At 37.8% G+C, this 16,769-nt stretch overlaps 1 protein-coding gene across 4 annotated transcripts in view; it reads right to left on the bottom strand.

The window, feature by feature from the left end:
- The window catches only part of CNOT6L (CCR4-NOT transcription complex subunit 6 like), a 116,951-nt gene extending 100,384 nt beyond the window's left edge, over positions 1–16,567 (bottom strand). The window contains exon 1 of one of the 4 annotated variants that reach the window (XM_030313626.1): positions 16,504–16,567. Coding sequence is in view for 3 of the 4 variants with exons in the window: in XM_030313627.1 (XP_030169487.1) it covers positions 16,144–16,148 (5 nt within the window). In the remaining variant the exon portion in view is untranslated. Of the gene's footprint in view, positions 1–16,143; positions 16,323–16,503 lie in introns of those variants that run through there. The other 3 variants (XM_030313627.1, XM_030313624.1, XM_030313625.1) reach the window with 3 other exon arrangements.
- Positions 16,568–16,769: the final 202 nt, after the last annotated feature.

Below are 16,769 nucleotides of genomic sequence, written 5' to 3'. Positions count from 1 at the left end.
CAACATACTAGGAAGAGGCAGTTACCCCAGAGTCAAGGAATAGAATTTGATAACCACTTTCTAAAACCCAATTACACATAATGCACACCTATTATTTCTCCATTCGAGAAAAATCTAAATGAACATTTTTATTAGCAATTTTTTAAAACTTTATTTTGAAGCTGTTTTATAAAAAAAAAAAAGACAGTATAATGCTTTATAAACATTTGTCAAAACTCCTGCATTATAAACAACTGTCAAAAATCCATTATTTTTAATTATTAGAACTGTGTTCATTGCCCTAAAAATTTTATAGTCTAGGAAAGATGAAGAAAATGTAAACAATGATTACTGTATCGTAAACATTTATTTCCCATCTCTTTCTAAAATGCACTTAAAGTTGCACTGCACAAAGGATATATAACATTGTTTACAAATAATTGCAATTTTTTAAATGTTTACTTACATTTGAGAGACAGAGAGACAGAAAGAGAGACACGGTGTGCAAGCAGGGGAGGGGCAGAAAGAGAGGGAGACACAGAATCCGAAGCAGGCTCCAGGCTCTGAGCTGTCAGCACAGAGCCCGATGCGGGGCTCAAAGTCCTGAGCCATGAGATCATGGCCTGAGCAGAAGTTGGACACTTAACCAACTGAGCCACCCAGGCGTCCCTACAAATAACTGTAATGAAAGAATGTGTGTAAATTCCAAAAAGGGGTACTAAGAATAAAATCCAAATAGAGAGGTAGTTCTTGACTGGTTTGATGAATTCACTGTGAAATGTGCTACAAGTACTGTAATTCCAACTAATAGTAAAAATGGCCTAAATTTGTCTACAATTTATATATACTATATATGTATTAGTATTGCTATCCCTGTCCTCTTACTAGCATTCTAACAATGAAAGAAACAAGAGTTACAACTATTTCTCAAAGATATAATGAGGATAATGCATACACTCTTAATCATCCTTAGTGTATGTTGAATGGTTTTAGCCTTCATTCTATTAAAATATGGCTGTCTCTCATCACTCAAATGAAAAGTGTTCTTTATTAAAGTGACTTCAAAATTACTAAATCAATTTTCAACCCTCTTTTCAGTCAGCTCATCCTATATGATTTCTCTGGTTTTACAAACTGAGGACCACCCTCTATTTTTTTGAAACTTTTCCCTCATCTTCTGAATCAGATTATAAATAGGCTGAAGAAGATAGACTTGAGTGGGAGAGATAAGAAAACATGCACTGAATGCCAGTTTGTGTCCAGATACTGTGCTAGACTATTTGTACACATTATCACATTTAATTTTACTAAAATTAAAACTACATATTAATTCCCATTTTGCCTATGAGAAAGCTGAAGTACAGAGAAGTTGTGAAACATCCAACACCTCACTGAGTAAGTGACTAGACTGAAATCTGAATATGGATGACTCCAACCACAAAATCCAAGATTCCTCTACTAAAACATGACAAATTTAATTCTAAACATTTATAGAGGAATAAATAAATAAATAAGTAAAACATTTCTGCAGGGAAATGCAGAATAATCTTATAATCTTGGAGTGCAGAAGACTTTTCTAAACAAAGTAAAGACTATTAAAAAATGGCAGATTAAACAATATAAAAAAATCTAATGTCTGTAAGGCAAAGAGCTAAGTCATAAAGTCAAAAGATCAAGAGGAAACTGGAGCAAAATCTCTAACATTTATAATGGATAATGAGGCAATGTTTCTAAAATATAAACAGCTTTTACAAATCAATAAGAAAAAAATGTCAACACCCCAACAGAAAAATTGGAAGTAAAGGTCATAATCAGGCAAATCACAAAAGATTGGCCAAAAGAAAGGTAAACAGAAATATAACATTTTTTTAAAAAGTGTATGACTTTATTATTAGAATAGCAAAGATTAATAACATAAATAAGAGTTTGGGGAAACAGGCATCCCATTACACAACTGATGGGAATATAATTTTATACATCTCTAAAAGGTAACCCAACAAGATATTTCAAAATTTTAAATGTGTAATCATTGTAATCCAGCAAGTTCACTTCTAGAAATTTATCCTTTAAAAAAGTGTGAAGGTACATTTATGTGTCTTTTCTCTGCATTAGTGTTGGTAATTGTCAAAAATAAGGAAATCAATTAATTTACCAGTCAGTAGGGGACTGAATTATATAGCACATCAATAAAATGGATTACAATTCATCCATCAGAAAGCATAATGTGTGGAAACGTAAAATGACACAGCTGCCGTGAAAAAGTTTGTCAGTCTTCAAAAAATTAAAATCAAACTGCCATGTGATCCAGTAATTCCACCCTTAGGTATATACCCAATAGAAGTGAAAACCTATGTCCACACAAAAATATGTTAATAAATGCTTAGAGCAGAATTATTTATAATAGTTGAAATAATATAGTATAGTATAATATAATATAATATAATATAATATAATATAATATAATATAATAGTGGAAACAACCCAAATGTCTATCAGTTGATAGATGAATGAGCCAAATATGATATGCCCATATAACAGCATATTATTCAGCCATAAAAAGTAATGAAGTACTGGGCGCCTGGGTGGCTCAGTCAGTTAAGCGTCTGGCTTAGGCTCAGGTCATGATCTCACAGTTCGTGGGTTCAAGTCCCGCATCAGGCTCTGTGCTGCCGGCTCAGAGTCTGGAGCCTGCTTCAGACTCTGTGTCTCCCTCTCTCTCTGCCCTTCCCATGCTCACACTCTGTCTCTGTCTCTCTCTCTCTCTCTCTCTCAAAAATAAACATTTAAAAAAAATTTTTTTAAAGTAATGAAGTACTATTACATGCTACTACATGAAATCATCTTTAAAACATTACACTAAGTGAAAGAAGCCAGACACAAAAATTCACATATTGTATGATTCCATTTACATTTAATGCCTAGCAAATCCATAAGAGAAAAAGCAGACTAGTAATTGCCAACAGATGAAGAATTAGGAAAACAGGAATAGCTAACAGGTATAAGGTTTTCTTCTGAGGGTGATGGAAATGTTTTGAAATTAGACAGCAGTGGTGGTTCACAACACAGTGAAAATACTAAAACCACTGAAGTATACACTGTAAAATAGTGATTTTTGCAATATGGTGGTATCTCACTTTTTTAAAAATGCTGTATTTTTTTTAAAAGCATGGGGCAGATCTACTGATCAAAAAAATGGCCATAATACGTTGTTAAATCAGAAAGCAAATTTAAAAATCATGTAAGTTATGGACGTTTATGTGGTTATATACTGTACATATTGCCTAGAAACAGAAAACAGTTCATACTACCAACAGTCTTTGATCTCCCATGAGATAAGATGACCAGGAAATTACGGTCTTCAGTATCATTTTTTTATCTAGGGAGCACATATTATTTCCAAAAGCAGACATGAAAAAATGTTGCCACCTGAAAAAAAAAAAAAATAGCATAGTACTATGACAAAAATACACAAATAGCTTGAAACCAGAACATAATACAAGCAAAGATTACTAACCTGGTGTCTGGAAAAAAAATTACATCACCACTTCTACTCATCTCTAATGAAAATTTAGTACCTCTTTCAATTAGAGCTAAAACACCTACCATGATATTAGCAGTACCTGTAATTTTGGTCACTAACGTAAGTTATTAGTTATTACAAATATCTCGAGATATCACCTATATATATCACTACTTCAAAATTATAGTATTTAGATCTTGTAATTTAAATGTATTGACAAAAAGGCACAATATCAATATCACAAATGTTTTTATATATTTTAGTATTTTAATATAACATGTTCCTTTTTCATCTTATTTTCTTTTATTCGCTTAAAATCATTGTTCTAAAAAGGCTCTACAGCCTTCTGCAAAAGGGTCTATACCAAAAACATCCACCCATATCCAAATATACCACTCATCCATTAGAGGCAGAAAGGGACAACAATCATGAGGCTATTCTAATTACTCAGGCATAAAGCAATTAGGGCCTAAATCCAGGCAAAAATAGAAATCATTCCAATTTTAATCAATTTGTCTAACACTGAATTCATAATTTTCTTCCCCAAATTGTCTCCTCCTTCTGGTTTCTCAGTCATCTGACTTCTTCCTTCATATTCAATCACCAGTGTCATTTTATTAAAAGCTCTAGTTATCCCAACTGACACAGATCTATTTCTTGACTTAATCACTTTGCATTTTAACTCTTTTAAAAAAGAGCCTCCCTCCTCCCATTCTGACTTCAAATGATTCTGCATACCTCAACCAGATAACTTCTTAAATAATTTCAACCTGCCACCAACCTGTTCAAAACACCCAATGCTCTGAATGTGTTTAACAGTGGTATTGATAATTAGGAGTAATCAAAAGTAATATATAGCTATGCCCTAGAAGTATTATCTAAAACAACGTTATAACAAAATTCAGTCATTAATAAGAGAATCTCAATTTACAGATGTAAAAACTACTTGGTTGCTCCAGAGTTGAACCTAGGATAAAACTAAAATTCCTTACCTAGGCATTCAAACCCCTCCCTAATAATCATGTTCCAATTTGCCTTATCAGCCTCCTTGTTTCTACTGAAGCTAGGGAAATTAACCAGAAATTAACTAAATTTCTCTTTCCTACTTGAACCTGGACTTGTCTTTCTGCTACTATGTATTTGTTGATGTAATTTCTACATTTGCAATGCCATTATTCATTTATTTAGTAAACAGTTACTAAGCCCCTAATATATACTAAACACTCAGTACACTGATACACAGTAGGAGGAATTTAACCCTTATAAACACATGGGCTACAAAGTGAAGTACTTCTGCCCTTAAAAACTCACAGTTTAATAGAAAAGTAGAAACAGAAACCAGGTAAATACAAGACAACCCAGTAAATTATTATGAAAAAGGAATGCACAGGATGCTACGGAAGCACAGAAAGGGCCTAAAGCAAGGATTAGAACAATCATCAGGCAAGGTTTCCTAGAGTAGAAACTATCTAAGGTGAATTATCAAAAAAGTCATAAAGTGTACGATACTATAGGCACATGCAAACCATAAACTGGGCTATCAGTCACTCAACATGGCAAGTCTAGGGAATATGTTCAGGAGAGAGGAGTAATAAATGATAAAACTGGAGAAGTACACAAGGATAAGATCATAATGGGTCTTACATATAATCCTATGAAATCTCCACTTTCTTCTAAAAGAAATAAGCAGCAGCAGGATATCCTGGAAAGCACACAGGTTTAGGAATTCCAGTGACCTAAATCTGAATTTGAGCTCTGTCATTTCCTTGCTAAATGAATTTCATCAAATTTGCCTCTCTAAACTTCAGTTTCCTCAACTATAAAATAGGGATTAATAATATCAATTTTGCCAAGATTCTAACAAGAAATCATGTAAATCTCCCAGCAGAGAGGTCAGCAAACTACAGCTTGGTTTGCAAGCAGTAAATGGTTTTACATTTTTAAGGACTGTTGAAAGAATAAAGAACTACGACGAAAAAAAAGAATATAGGACAGAGATCTTAATGTGACCCACAAAGCCAAGATATTCACTATATAAGTCCCTTAGCACATAGTATGCAACCAAAAAATAGTAACTATTACTATTACTAAAGGATTTTAGGAACGGGATTTAAGCAATGCCAAATGAATTTTTCAAGGATTTCTCTAGTGATGACGTATACAAAGGAATAGAAGTTAAAGGAACAAAAATGGATGCTGCAGTGTTCTACTACATTTTCCTTTCCTTCCTTATCCTAGCCATAAAGGTGAGATCAACTTCTATCTCCTCCTTATCCCTGTAGATTACCAACCCATATGTACTCTGTATGTTATAGCACTTAATAGTTTTTGTCAGTTAGCATATACTGCTTATACTCACTATTCATCTGGGCGTAAATAAATTGCTTACGTAAATCCCTTATATGTGTAAGTAATAAAAGAGGAATTTTATTTTGGAGCATTTTGGAGTCAAGTTATCTAACTTGTATGGCTCCCAATTAAAAAAAAAAAAAAAAGTAATGGCTAACATATATTGTTTTTAGTTTTGTTTTGTTACTACAGATGTGCCGCATACTATTCTAAGCACTTTATAGGTATTACTTGGCGGGGGGGGGGGGGGGGGGGGGGGAGCCTGGGTGGCTCAGTCAGTAAAGCATCCAACTTAGGCTCAGGTCATGATCTCACGGTTTGTGGGTTCAAGCCCTACACTGGGCTCTGTGCTGAGAGCTCAGAGCCTGGAGCCTGCTTCGGATTCTGTGTCTCCCTCTCTCTCTGCCCCTCCCTTGCTCACACTCTTTCTCTCTCTCCTTCAAAAGTAAATAAACATTAAAAAAAAATTTATAGGTATTACTTGATTTAATTCTCACAACCCTGTAAGATAAGAGCTATTATTATCTCCTCATTACAGATGAGAAAACTGAAGCATGGAGAAGTAAGTTTCCCAAGAGCTAGGAAGTAAAGGATCCAAGGGTTCACATTATTAACCACCTGTAGAATAAGAATCATACTCTAATACACAGAATTTTCACGAAAACGAATTTAGATGACACGCTTAAAGGGAAGCGGATGGCTTTCACAAACCTTAGTACTCAGCAGCTCAATAAATATGTTTCATTTCCTAGAAGAGACTATTCCAAACTTTCTATTACCCAGAACCCTGAATACAATAGCTGATAGCCAGTAGAAGCTTCTTATTTATTAGTAAGTTATACTTTAAAGTGATTAAAATTTTTACACTGTTTCAACATTATCATTTGGTACATTATTCACAATAGATTATTTCATAAGTTGCAGAAGACTGAACTAATAATATGAACCTATAACAGAACATATTCATGCCAGTTTTTTTGGTTTTCCTTTAAATATAAGCATTATGGTCACACAGCCATAAATATATAAAGATCTCAAGAAAGTCTTTGTATAAAGAGACATTTACAGTTGGTATACCCTAAATTTAGTTCTATTCTCTGAATAGTTATTAGTATTATAGAACTCTGATCTACACTACTCATTTAGAGACTCTAGGTAGTTTGGGGGGAAAAGATAAAAGATAAAGTGCTATAACTTCTACTTGGTGTCACCAATTTCTATTATTAATAAATACATATGAACAGCCTCAAATTACCTGGTATCTATTCAGTATGAATGATGAGTCTCTCACAACAAAGTAAACCACTTATTTCTTCAAAAAACTTAAAAATAAATTTTTATCTACAATGAGATTTTAACATGATCTAAAAAAATGAAATGTATCCTACTACATACAAAAGAGAATACAAAACAAAAAATCTATCCCCACTTTGCAATTCTGACTTGTAAACAGGAAGATTCTTGGCTAAACCCAAAGTTACTTAACTTCTGAGACTTATAACATGCAGAGAAATAACATTTTTAAAAAATGCTTATTGACGGGCACCTGGGTGGCTCAGGTGCTTAAGCGGCCAACTTCAGCTCAGGCCATGATCTCATGGCTTGTGAGTTCGAGCTCCATGTTGGGCTCTGTGCTGACAGCTCAGAGCCTGGAGCCTTCTTCAGATTCTGTCTCTCTGTCTCTCTCTCTCTCTCTCTCTCTGTCCCTCCCCTGCTAGCTTGCGCTCTTTCTCAAAAATAAATAAACATTAAAATTTTAAACTAAATAGATAAAATAAAAAGTATTTACCGAATCAGAATTTAACTGCATATAAATACAATTAAAGTCCCAAAAATTAAAGGGTAATCACATCACTGAAACATAACCTTACTTTGCAGAGTAAAATTTCCTAAGAAAGCTATGAAGTTTTTTAGAAAACTTACAAAAACAAAACTATTCATGCTGAAATATTTGGGGGAAAAGTCTGGTAACAACCAGGTTGAAAGTAAACATGGAATTCTTCATTAACCATGCCCTTGGGATGCTGGAGTGCCTCAGTCGGTTAAGCATCCAACTCCCGATTTCGACTCAGGTCATGATCTGGCAGTTCGTGAGTTCAAGCCCCATGTCAGGCTCTGTGCTGACAAAATAGAGCCTGCTTGGGATGCTCGCTCTCTCTTAAACTTAAAAACAAAAAACACCATACCCTTGATACCACAAAAGTTTATTCCCATCTTTTTAATTCTATGATTAGTTCTTCATTTATGATTCAGTATTCTCTCTGCTTCTTGTATCCCCCACCAAACTAGCTATTAATGTAATCAGGGGAAAACATCCCATTTTTACTGAATGTTTTTCAAAAGAAACAATATTCTCCACTGCTCCTCAAGGATGTAAGTTATTCAAAAAATCTTCAGAAAAGGATTAAGAACCCTCCAAATGTGCATATGGGTCAATGGGAAGACATTAGAGAACATAAAGGAGTAGGGAGGGGAGGAAATAAGGAAGAAGGAAAAAGAGGGTAGGGAAAGCTAGGCCCTCATTACTGGACACAGTATCTTCACTTTTGTAATTCATATTCCGTATTTCCCTCAAAAACAACCCTAATGCCCCAAGATCCCTTCATGAGAAAAACATTCAACAAACTGGTTACAGAACTTCCTCAACCTAGCAAACAGCATCTATTAAAACCCCACAGCTAACACCATACTTAATAGTGGGAGACTGAATGCTCTCCCCCAAGATCAGGAACAAGACAAGGTATCTGTTCTTGACACTTCTTTTCAACAAGGTCCTGGAGGTTTCAGCCGAGATAATTAGACAAGAAAATGAAACAAAACACATCCAGATTAAAAAAGAAGTAAAAACTATCTCTACAGGTGATATGACCTTTGTTATACAGAAAATCCTATGTAATGAACTAAAACAGTATTAGACCTATTAAGTTCAGCAAGGTTACAAGATACAAGATCAATAGACAAAAATCAATTGTATTTTTATACACTTGCAATGAACCCAAAGATAAAACATTTACATTTACAACAGCATCTAAAAGAACAAAACATTCAGGAATAAAGGCAGCAAAATAAGTATAAAACCTAGACTCTAAAAACTGCAAAATATTATTGAAAGAAATCAAAGTAGATCTAAATAAATGGAAAGATGTCATGTTTGTGAACAGGAAGACAGTATTGTTAAGGCAATGCTCCCCAAATCGATCTACAGATTTGACAAAATTCCGTCAAAATTCCAGCTGACTTCTTTATAGAAATTGACAAGGAGATTCTGAAATTCATATGGAAATAAGGGACACCCCAAATAGCCAAAACAAACTTGAAAAAGAACAAAGTTGGAGGACTCACACTTTCCCAATAACAAAGATATAGCAGTCAAGACAGTACTTTGGTATAAGGAAAATCAAATAGATCAACGGAATAAAATTTTAAGTCCAGAAATAAACCCTCATGTTTATAGTTAACTGATCTGAGAGGAATAACAAGACAATTAAATGGGCAAAAAAATGGTACCGGGACAACTGGATATCCACGTCAGACTCCCTACATCAGGTCATATGCAGAAATCAACTCAAAATGGATCAAAAATCAAATGTAAGTGCCGAAACTAAAAAAAACTCCTAGGACAAAACAGAAGGATAAATCTCCATGACCTCAGATTAGTAAATGGTTTCTTAGATAGGACACCAAAAGCACAAGCAACAAAAACTTAGACTAGACTTCATCAAAACTTAAAAATTTTATTCTTCAAAAGACATCATCAGGAAAGTGAAAAGACAACTCACTGAATGGGGGAAATTTTTGCAAATCATGTATATGATAAAGGACTACTTTCTACACATACAAAGGACTCTTACAACTCAGTGATCAAAAGATAAATAACAATTTAAAAATGTGCAAAGGATTTGAATACACATCTCTCAAATATAAGTACATAGATAAATGATAGATGATAGGTAGAGCTATACAAATGGCCAATAAGCAAATGAAAAGACACAGCATCCTTAGGGAAATGCAAATCAAAACCACAATGAAATACTACTTAACACCCACTAGGAAAGCTATGATCAAAAAGACAGATATAACAAACGTTGGCAAGAATGTGGAGAAACTGGAGCCCTCCTACACTGCTGGTAGGGATGTGAAACAGTAAGGGTGCTTTGGAAAACAGAAGTTCTTCAAAAGTGTAAACATAAAGGCACCATGGGGTGCCTGGCTGGCTTGGTTAGTGGAGCATGCAACTTTTTATTTCGGGGTTGTGAGTTCGAGCCCCACAGTTGAGTGTACAGATTACTTAAAAAGTAAAATTTTTAAAAAAAACAAGGGGTGCATGATTGGCTCAGTTGGTTAAGCACCCGACTCTTAATTTTGGCTCAGGTCATGATCTCATAGTTTGTGAATTCCAGCCTGGCATCAGGCTCTGTGCTGACAACACGGTTCCTGCTGGGATTCTCTCTCTCTGCTCCTCCCCTGCTTGTTGTGCTCTTTATCAAAATAAACATTTTTAAAAAACTTAAAAACAAGCAAACACAGAGGTACCATATGATCCAACAATTCCATTCCTTGGCATATATTCAAGAGGGCTAAAAACTATGTACACAAAAACTTGTATATGAATGTTCATACCTGAATTACTTATATAATAGCCAAAAAGTAAAAACAAACCAAATGTCCATTAGCTGATAAACAAAATGTAGTATTTATCCATATGAAGGCATATTATGCAACCATAAAAAGAATGAGTACTATAACATGAATGAAACCTTGAAAACAAAGTGAAACAAGCCTGTAATAAAAGACCACATACTGGGGCACCTGGGTGGCTCAGTCGGTTAAGCGTCCGACTTCAGCTCAGGTCACAATCTCGCGGTCCGCGAGTTCGAGCCCCGCATCGGGCTCTGGGCTGATGGCTCAGAGCCTGGAGCCTGCTTCTGATTCTGTGTCTCCCTCTCTCTCTGCCCCTCTCCCGTTCATGCTGGGTCTCTCTCTGTCTCAAAAATAAATAAACGTTAAAAAAAATAAATAAATAAAAGACCACATATTACACTACAGTTACATTTGTATGAAATGTTCAGAATAGGCGAATATAGTCAGAAAGCAGATCAGTGATTGCCTAGAAGTAAGCATATGGGAGAACGGCGGGGGGAGGGGGTACTCTTAAAGGATACAGGATTTGTATTTCAGGTGATTAAAATGTTCTAAAACTGTGGTGACGGCTGCACTACTGTGAATATACTATACACTACTAGTTACATATTTTAAATGGGCTATTTCTATGGTAAGTGAATTCTATTTCAAAAAAGCTGTTACCAAAAAAATTCTCTCAATTTAAGTAGTCCCTGACCCACCCACCATTCCATTTCATGTTAGTCCTGCAGAGAATGTCTGCAAACAGTTTATACTGTAGTGACTTGGGCTTGTTCATTAAATGTTTTGAAATAACTAAATCCTATGTTTTATCTCCTTTACTCATAACCTACAAGTTTTGCAAGGGTTTCTTCTAGTTCTTTCATACTTCTCTTTAGAATCAAGTATAATAATGGATACAGAATGGGCCCTCAAATAAGGGCTTAAATTTTCAAAACGCAAAATATTAAAAATATGTACCAGGGAGAAGTTAACAAGACTACTCAAAAGTCTTCCTTCCTTCCAAAACTCCTATAGATCCCTAACCAAACTGTTCAAAATAAAAATAAGTGAAGGAGAACACAGCACTAAGTTTTCACATTACAATAATCCTAAGTAATGAAAGAGTACCTTGTAATTCAATTAAAATTAAAGTTGTCCAGAGATAAAATTCCCTTAACAGGCTCAGTGTTAGTGCAGTTAAAGAAAATTGTAATATCTTCATCATGAAACATGAGCACAAAGTTAATAATTAAACCTTTGTTGTTTATTTGATGATTTTATTGTTCTTTCAGGGTTAAGTCTCACGTATATTAAGATGACTTTAGAATTACAAAAACAGCAACAGCAAACAGTAAAACATAGTAAGGTCCACAAAATTTCCTTAAAGTTAATAATAATATTTTATCCTAATAGAAAGTAAAAATTCAAAACTCTGTTTGCCAAGAAACTATAACCCAGAAACTGAAATTCAACGGATTTCAAAGTACAAAGAGAAAAAAGCTCCAACAGCCAGAACCCAGTAGACCACAATGAGAGTAGATAACTAGACGGTAAAGGAGAGACCTACTAAAGGTTATAAAATCCAATTGTTATGTTCTCTGTGAAATTTCTCTCTTTAAATAGCATGATTTCACTTGTCATTCAAAGTCCTCATAGAAAAGAGCTCTTCCTCCTCTTATGGCTTTAACTCCTTCCTTCTCACCCCACCGGGCCCAATTTTACTCTTTGAAGATGGAAAGCAATTTTTAAGTATTATAACTCACCTTTTTGACAGAATTTCATAAATATGTGCTACCATCTAAAACAACATCATGAAATGCCCCAAGCTGTCCACCATCTGGGGACTACATTCCCATCTCCCTTGCATTCCAATAAGGCTCTGTGACAACTTCTCACCAAATGTGGGCAGATGTTGGTCACTTTAAGTCTGGGAGTTCTTAAATGGCCAGTAAGCAACACGCAGGGCTCCAAGGCCCTAAAGAATGGCGGAACCACACATAGATATAAGGAGTCAGGGTCCCTCAAATACCACACAGAGGAAAGCAACAAGTCTGCTAACCAGGAGCACCTGCACAGAACTGTTACACGTGAGCAAAATACAAACTTACATGTGTGAAGCCACTGAAATTCTGATGTATTTATTACTCTACTTAACATTATCCAAAGTAATATGTGCACAAGTTTAAGTATTTCAATTCCCCCTAATTAAAGACATTTATAAGGGATGTTTTGGAAAGACTGTTTAAAAGCCCATTTAAGTAACATTAAATTTTAAAACAATTTTCCACCTTGGTTTTGTTGTAACATAATTACTTTAAACAACGATAGAATGAGCATTTCCACTGTTAATAAATTTTACTGTCCACGTCTTAATATTCAGTACTTTCATGATTACCAAGAAATGTTTTCCCCACAACAAATGAACATAGGAGAAGGGAAGAAAAATAAGATAAAAACAGAGAGGGAGGCAAACCATAAGAGACTCTAAAATAAAGAGAAGAAACTGAGGGTTGCTTGAGGGGAGGTGCTGGGGGGGATGGGCTAAAATGGGTGATGGGCATTAAGGAGGGCACTGGTCAGGATGAGCACTGGGTGTTATATGTAAGTGATGAATCACTAAATTCTACTCCTGAAACCAATACTATACTGTATGTTAAATGTTTCAAATCTAATAGATAAATTTTAAAACATTAAAAATATAAAAGCCAAAACAAAAAAGGTTTTCCTCAATTTTCTCAAATTAAAAAATTATGAAGTGTTTTAAAACACTGTAATTCATAATATTTAATTTGTAATATCAGATGTTTGCCTTAGTTAAGGACAAAATTAATTTCTATTTCATTGTTTTTAAAGTATTAAAAATTATAGTTTTAGTATATTTACTCATTTTATTATCATTCATAATGCTTAAGGAAGAATTAATTCTTCCTTTAAATATAACCATATGGCAGATTAATTCTGTTCATTGTAAATGCACACACAACCATAAGACACACTTTAACAAAACCATGATATTTTGCATTCTACTCTCCTTCACAAAAGTGTCGAAATTTTGGAACTATACTAGTTTTTTTTTAATCTTAGCATTGCTGATATAAATATAAATAAGGCCTAACTGGGAGCCCTGCATTAGTAAATAGATATTACAAACTTAAACCAATGAAACCTCTCAACATCCTCTTCACCCTGCCCTCACCAAAAAAAAAAAAAAAGAAGAAAAAAAGAAAAAAAAAATCCTTTCAACTTCTCCATTGCCTTTACCTTAAATTGCAAATCATTTTTTCCCACCAAAATACAATTAAAATGAAATGAAAAACACATTTACGACTCCAAACAAAATAATAAAAATGGAAAGCTATTAAAAGTTGATTGAGGATTTTTCCTTAAGCTATTCAGGAAAATATTCCAAGAGGGTTTTGTTTACCAAATCAGTCAACATGAACTAAAAGAATTACACAGCAATTTTTTTTGGCACTTACACTTTTGTATAAAGGTAAACTCTGATTCCTTGATCCATTTTAATGCTTGACTGTATGGGAGCATGTATGTGCTGTATACAGCTTAAGGCACTATTTCCAGGGCTACATAGTAAGAATTCATAAAAAGTAATGAAACTGCGATGGCCTATTCAAAAATACTAGGGAAAAAAAGTATGACTAGATAGCCTCTATAAACAAACTAATGTAGTGGGCTACTTTAATGATAGTGTTATTTCTAGGAAAAAGACAAAATACAACATCAAGAGTTGTTTATATATACCTTATGTATATCGAAGGACTCCAAAATGTTCTACTGTGATTTTTTAACTTACAGTTACATAATATTGTTCTCAGTTACCAAATGGGTATTTGTACTTAAACATGTGTTTCAATGCCCACAATCAGGGCTGCAGGAAGAATATTTAACTAAGCATCTACTATGTGCCCAACAAGTTTTCTCATCCTACCCTCAGGACATCCTTACTATAAATGTATTATCTCCTTGTTACAAATGAGAAAACAGAGGCTGACAGACATTAGGTAACTTGCTAAGGTCAAACTGCTAAGAAATAGGGCACAGCCAGAGTTCTGAGGTCTGTAAAACAAGTCCTTTTTTCCATTTAACTACAAGTGTTGTTTTTCCTGCAATGGTCTTAGAAAACAGCTCTCCTTCACTCCTTTTCTTCCCTCCCAGTGAACAGCCTGGAACATTTCTTTGTGAAACCAGGTTTAGAAATGGAGCTATCTGGCCATTATATACAGCATGGTCTGCGAGGATCAAATCTATATCATGACTTTATCTATAGGGCTTTAACTAGATGAGCTAACTAATTGCAAACGAAAAGAGGGTGCAGTAAAATAAATCAGCAAGTAATTATCCAAATACGAATTTATATTTGGGTCTAAAATGCACTGTGTACCTCTTTGCAGGTTGAGCTTTACAGTTCCATTCTGCAAAACAGCCTTCCAGAAACACCCACTGGGTAAGCAAATAAAGGCTGTTTGATCTAGGTTTGGGAGACTGAGCGAAAACTTGTTTGTAAGCGACTATCTTGATTGGCAATTAAGATAAGTAGAGACAATAAGGTAGTATCTCCTAAAATGTAGTACTGTGCTTCCAACGTGTGCAAACTGCTTAGCTAAACTCCCTGAAAACAACCCACCTAAACAGCCTATAAGCTAAATAGGACGATGACAGCTACAGTAACTTCCTCTTCCTCACCGACCTCCTCGGCTCGGCGTGTACACGCCTTTCCCCCTAGGAGGCAGGATAAAACAATTTCAAACGTACAAAATCGATCCAATCTCACCAACACCACAGAACAGGGAAGCCAGCTTCCATTTCTGCCCCCGCCTCTCAAGAAAATTCTTATCTTAAAAAGATGCATATATCTTATCCACGAAAAAACAGGCAACGAAGACTGAAAATGTGCACTTAGTCCCTCCACCCAGCCTTCAGGGAAAGATGAAGAGAAGGGATCTGGACACCGCGTATTCACCAGATTTACTGCTTTGATTCACTTTCCCTCGGGTCCCACCGTCGGCTAGGGGAAGAGCTTGCAGTTCGAACGCCAAAATATGCCTTCGCCTCCCTTCAGCAGACGCGGAGGCGGCCGAGGCGACGGCAATCCGCGCGTCCCGCCTCCGACCCTCACCTGCCCAGGCCCGAGGCAGCGCCCTGGGCCCCCGCGGGCCCGGCGTCCCAGGAGGCGTCCGAGAAGGCTGGCGGGAGGCTGGCGCGCTGGCGGGCGGGCGCCGAGGCGGTTAGGCCGCGCTGCAGGCCGGCGCGCTTCCTGCCGGGCCCGGGAACAGCGGCGCGGCCCCGACCCGCAGCTCTCCCGGCCTGGCTGCCGTGCGTGTGCCGCACACACACTCACCCTCCCCGGCCGGGTCGAAGCCCGAGCAGCGCTCACCTGCGAGGCACCGGAGCCTCAGCCACAAAATGGGGGTAGGGGGAGGCACGCCACTCGAGGGTCCCAGACACACGAAATCCACCCCCAGAGTCCAGGGCCCTGGGCGCTGACCCCCGCCCCCCACCCCCAACACACACCCCGGAACCTTCGCCGCCTCCGACAGCGATACGGGTCAGCCCCACACCCGACACACACCCACTCGCTCTGGGTCCTCAGGCAGCCTCCCCGCCGGCCAGGGTCCCAACTCGCACACCCACACGCACATTTGTCCCTCTCCCACCTCATTTCCCCGGGGACGCGCTCCTCTTCCCAACACTCTCGATTCTACTCGGAGGCACAAAAACACTCTACCTCATTCTCTTCCTCTGGCCCAGAAGGAGCAACAGCAGCCATTTCCCCGCGGCAGGGGAAACAGACACACACACAAACACGCGCGCGCGCGCACCAGGCCCCCACAGATGCTTCCCCTCCGAAGCCGCGGCCGCAGACGCAAACACAAACACCCACGGGCGGGCCTCACTCCCGCCCGCCCCGAAGGGAAGCGGCCGCGACAGGCAGGGCCCGGACCTGGCTCGCGGGCGGGTGGGCAAGCAAAGGCGACGGGGCCTGGGGTCGCGGAGGGCCTTTGCCCCCTCCTCACCTGCATTCAGCGCGCCGGGGTCCGGGCGGCGACGGCGGCGGCGGCGGCGGGGCGGCTGCTGCTGGTGCTGGTGCTGCGGCGGCGGGGGAGGCGGCGGCGGCGGTGGCGGCGGGGCTGAGGGCAGCAAAGACATGCAGGCAGCCCGCCGGGGGGAGAGGCACCGGCCGGAGGGGACGCGGGGCGGGCGGGCCGGGCCGGGCCGCCGGAGGAACAGCAGAGGCGGCGGCGAAGAAGACTGCTGCTGACCGGAGCGAGGAGACGGACTG

This window comes from Lynx canadensis, chromosome B1 (genome assembly GCF_007474595.2).
Source record: "Lynx canadensis isolate LIC74 chromosome B1, mLynCan4.pri.v2, whole genome shotgun sequence".
Classification (NCBI taxonomy): Eukaryota; Metazoa; Chordata; class Mammalia; order Carnivora; family Felidae; genus Lynx; species Lynx canadensis.
The sequence above is the reverse complement of the archived record's forward strand: the minus strand, read 5'-3'. Positions and strand labels throughout refer to the sequence as shown.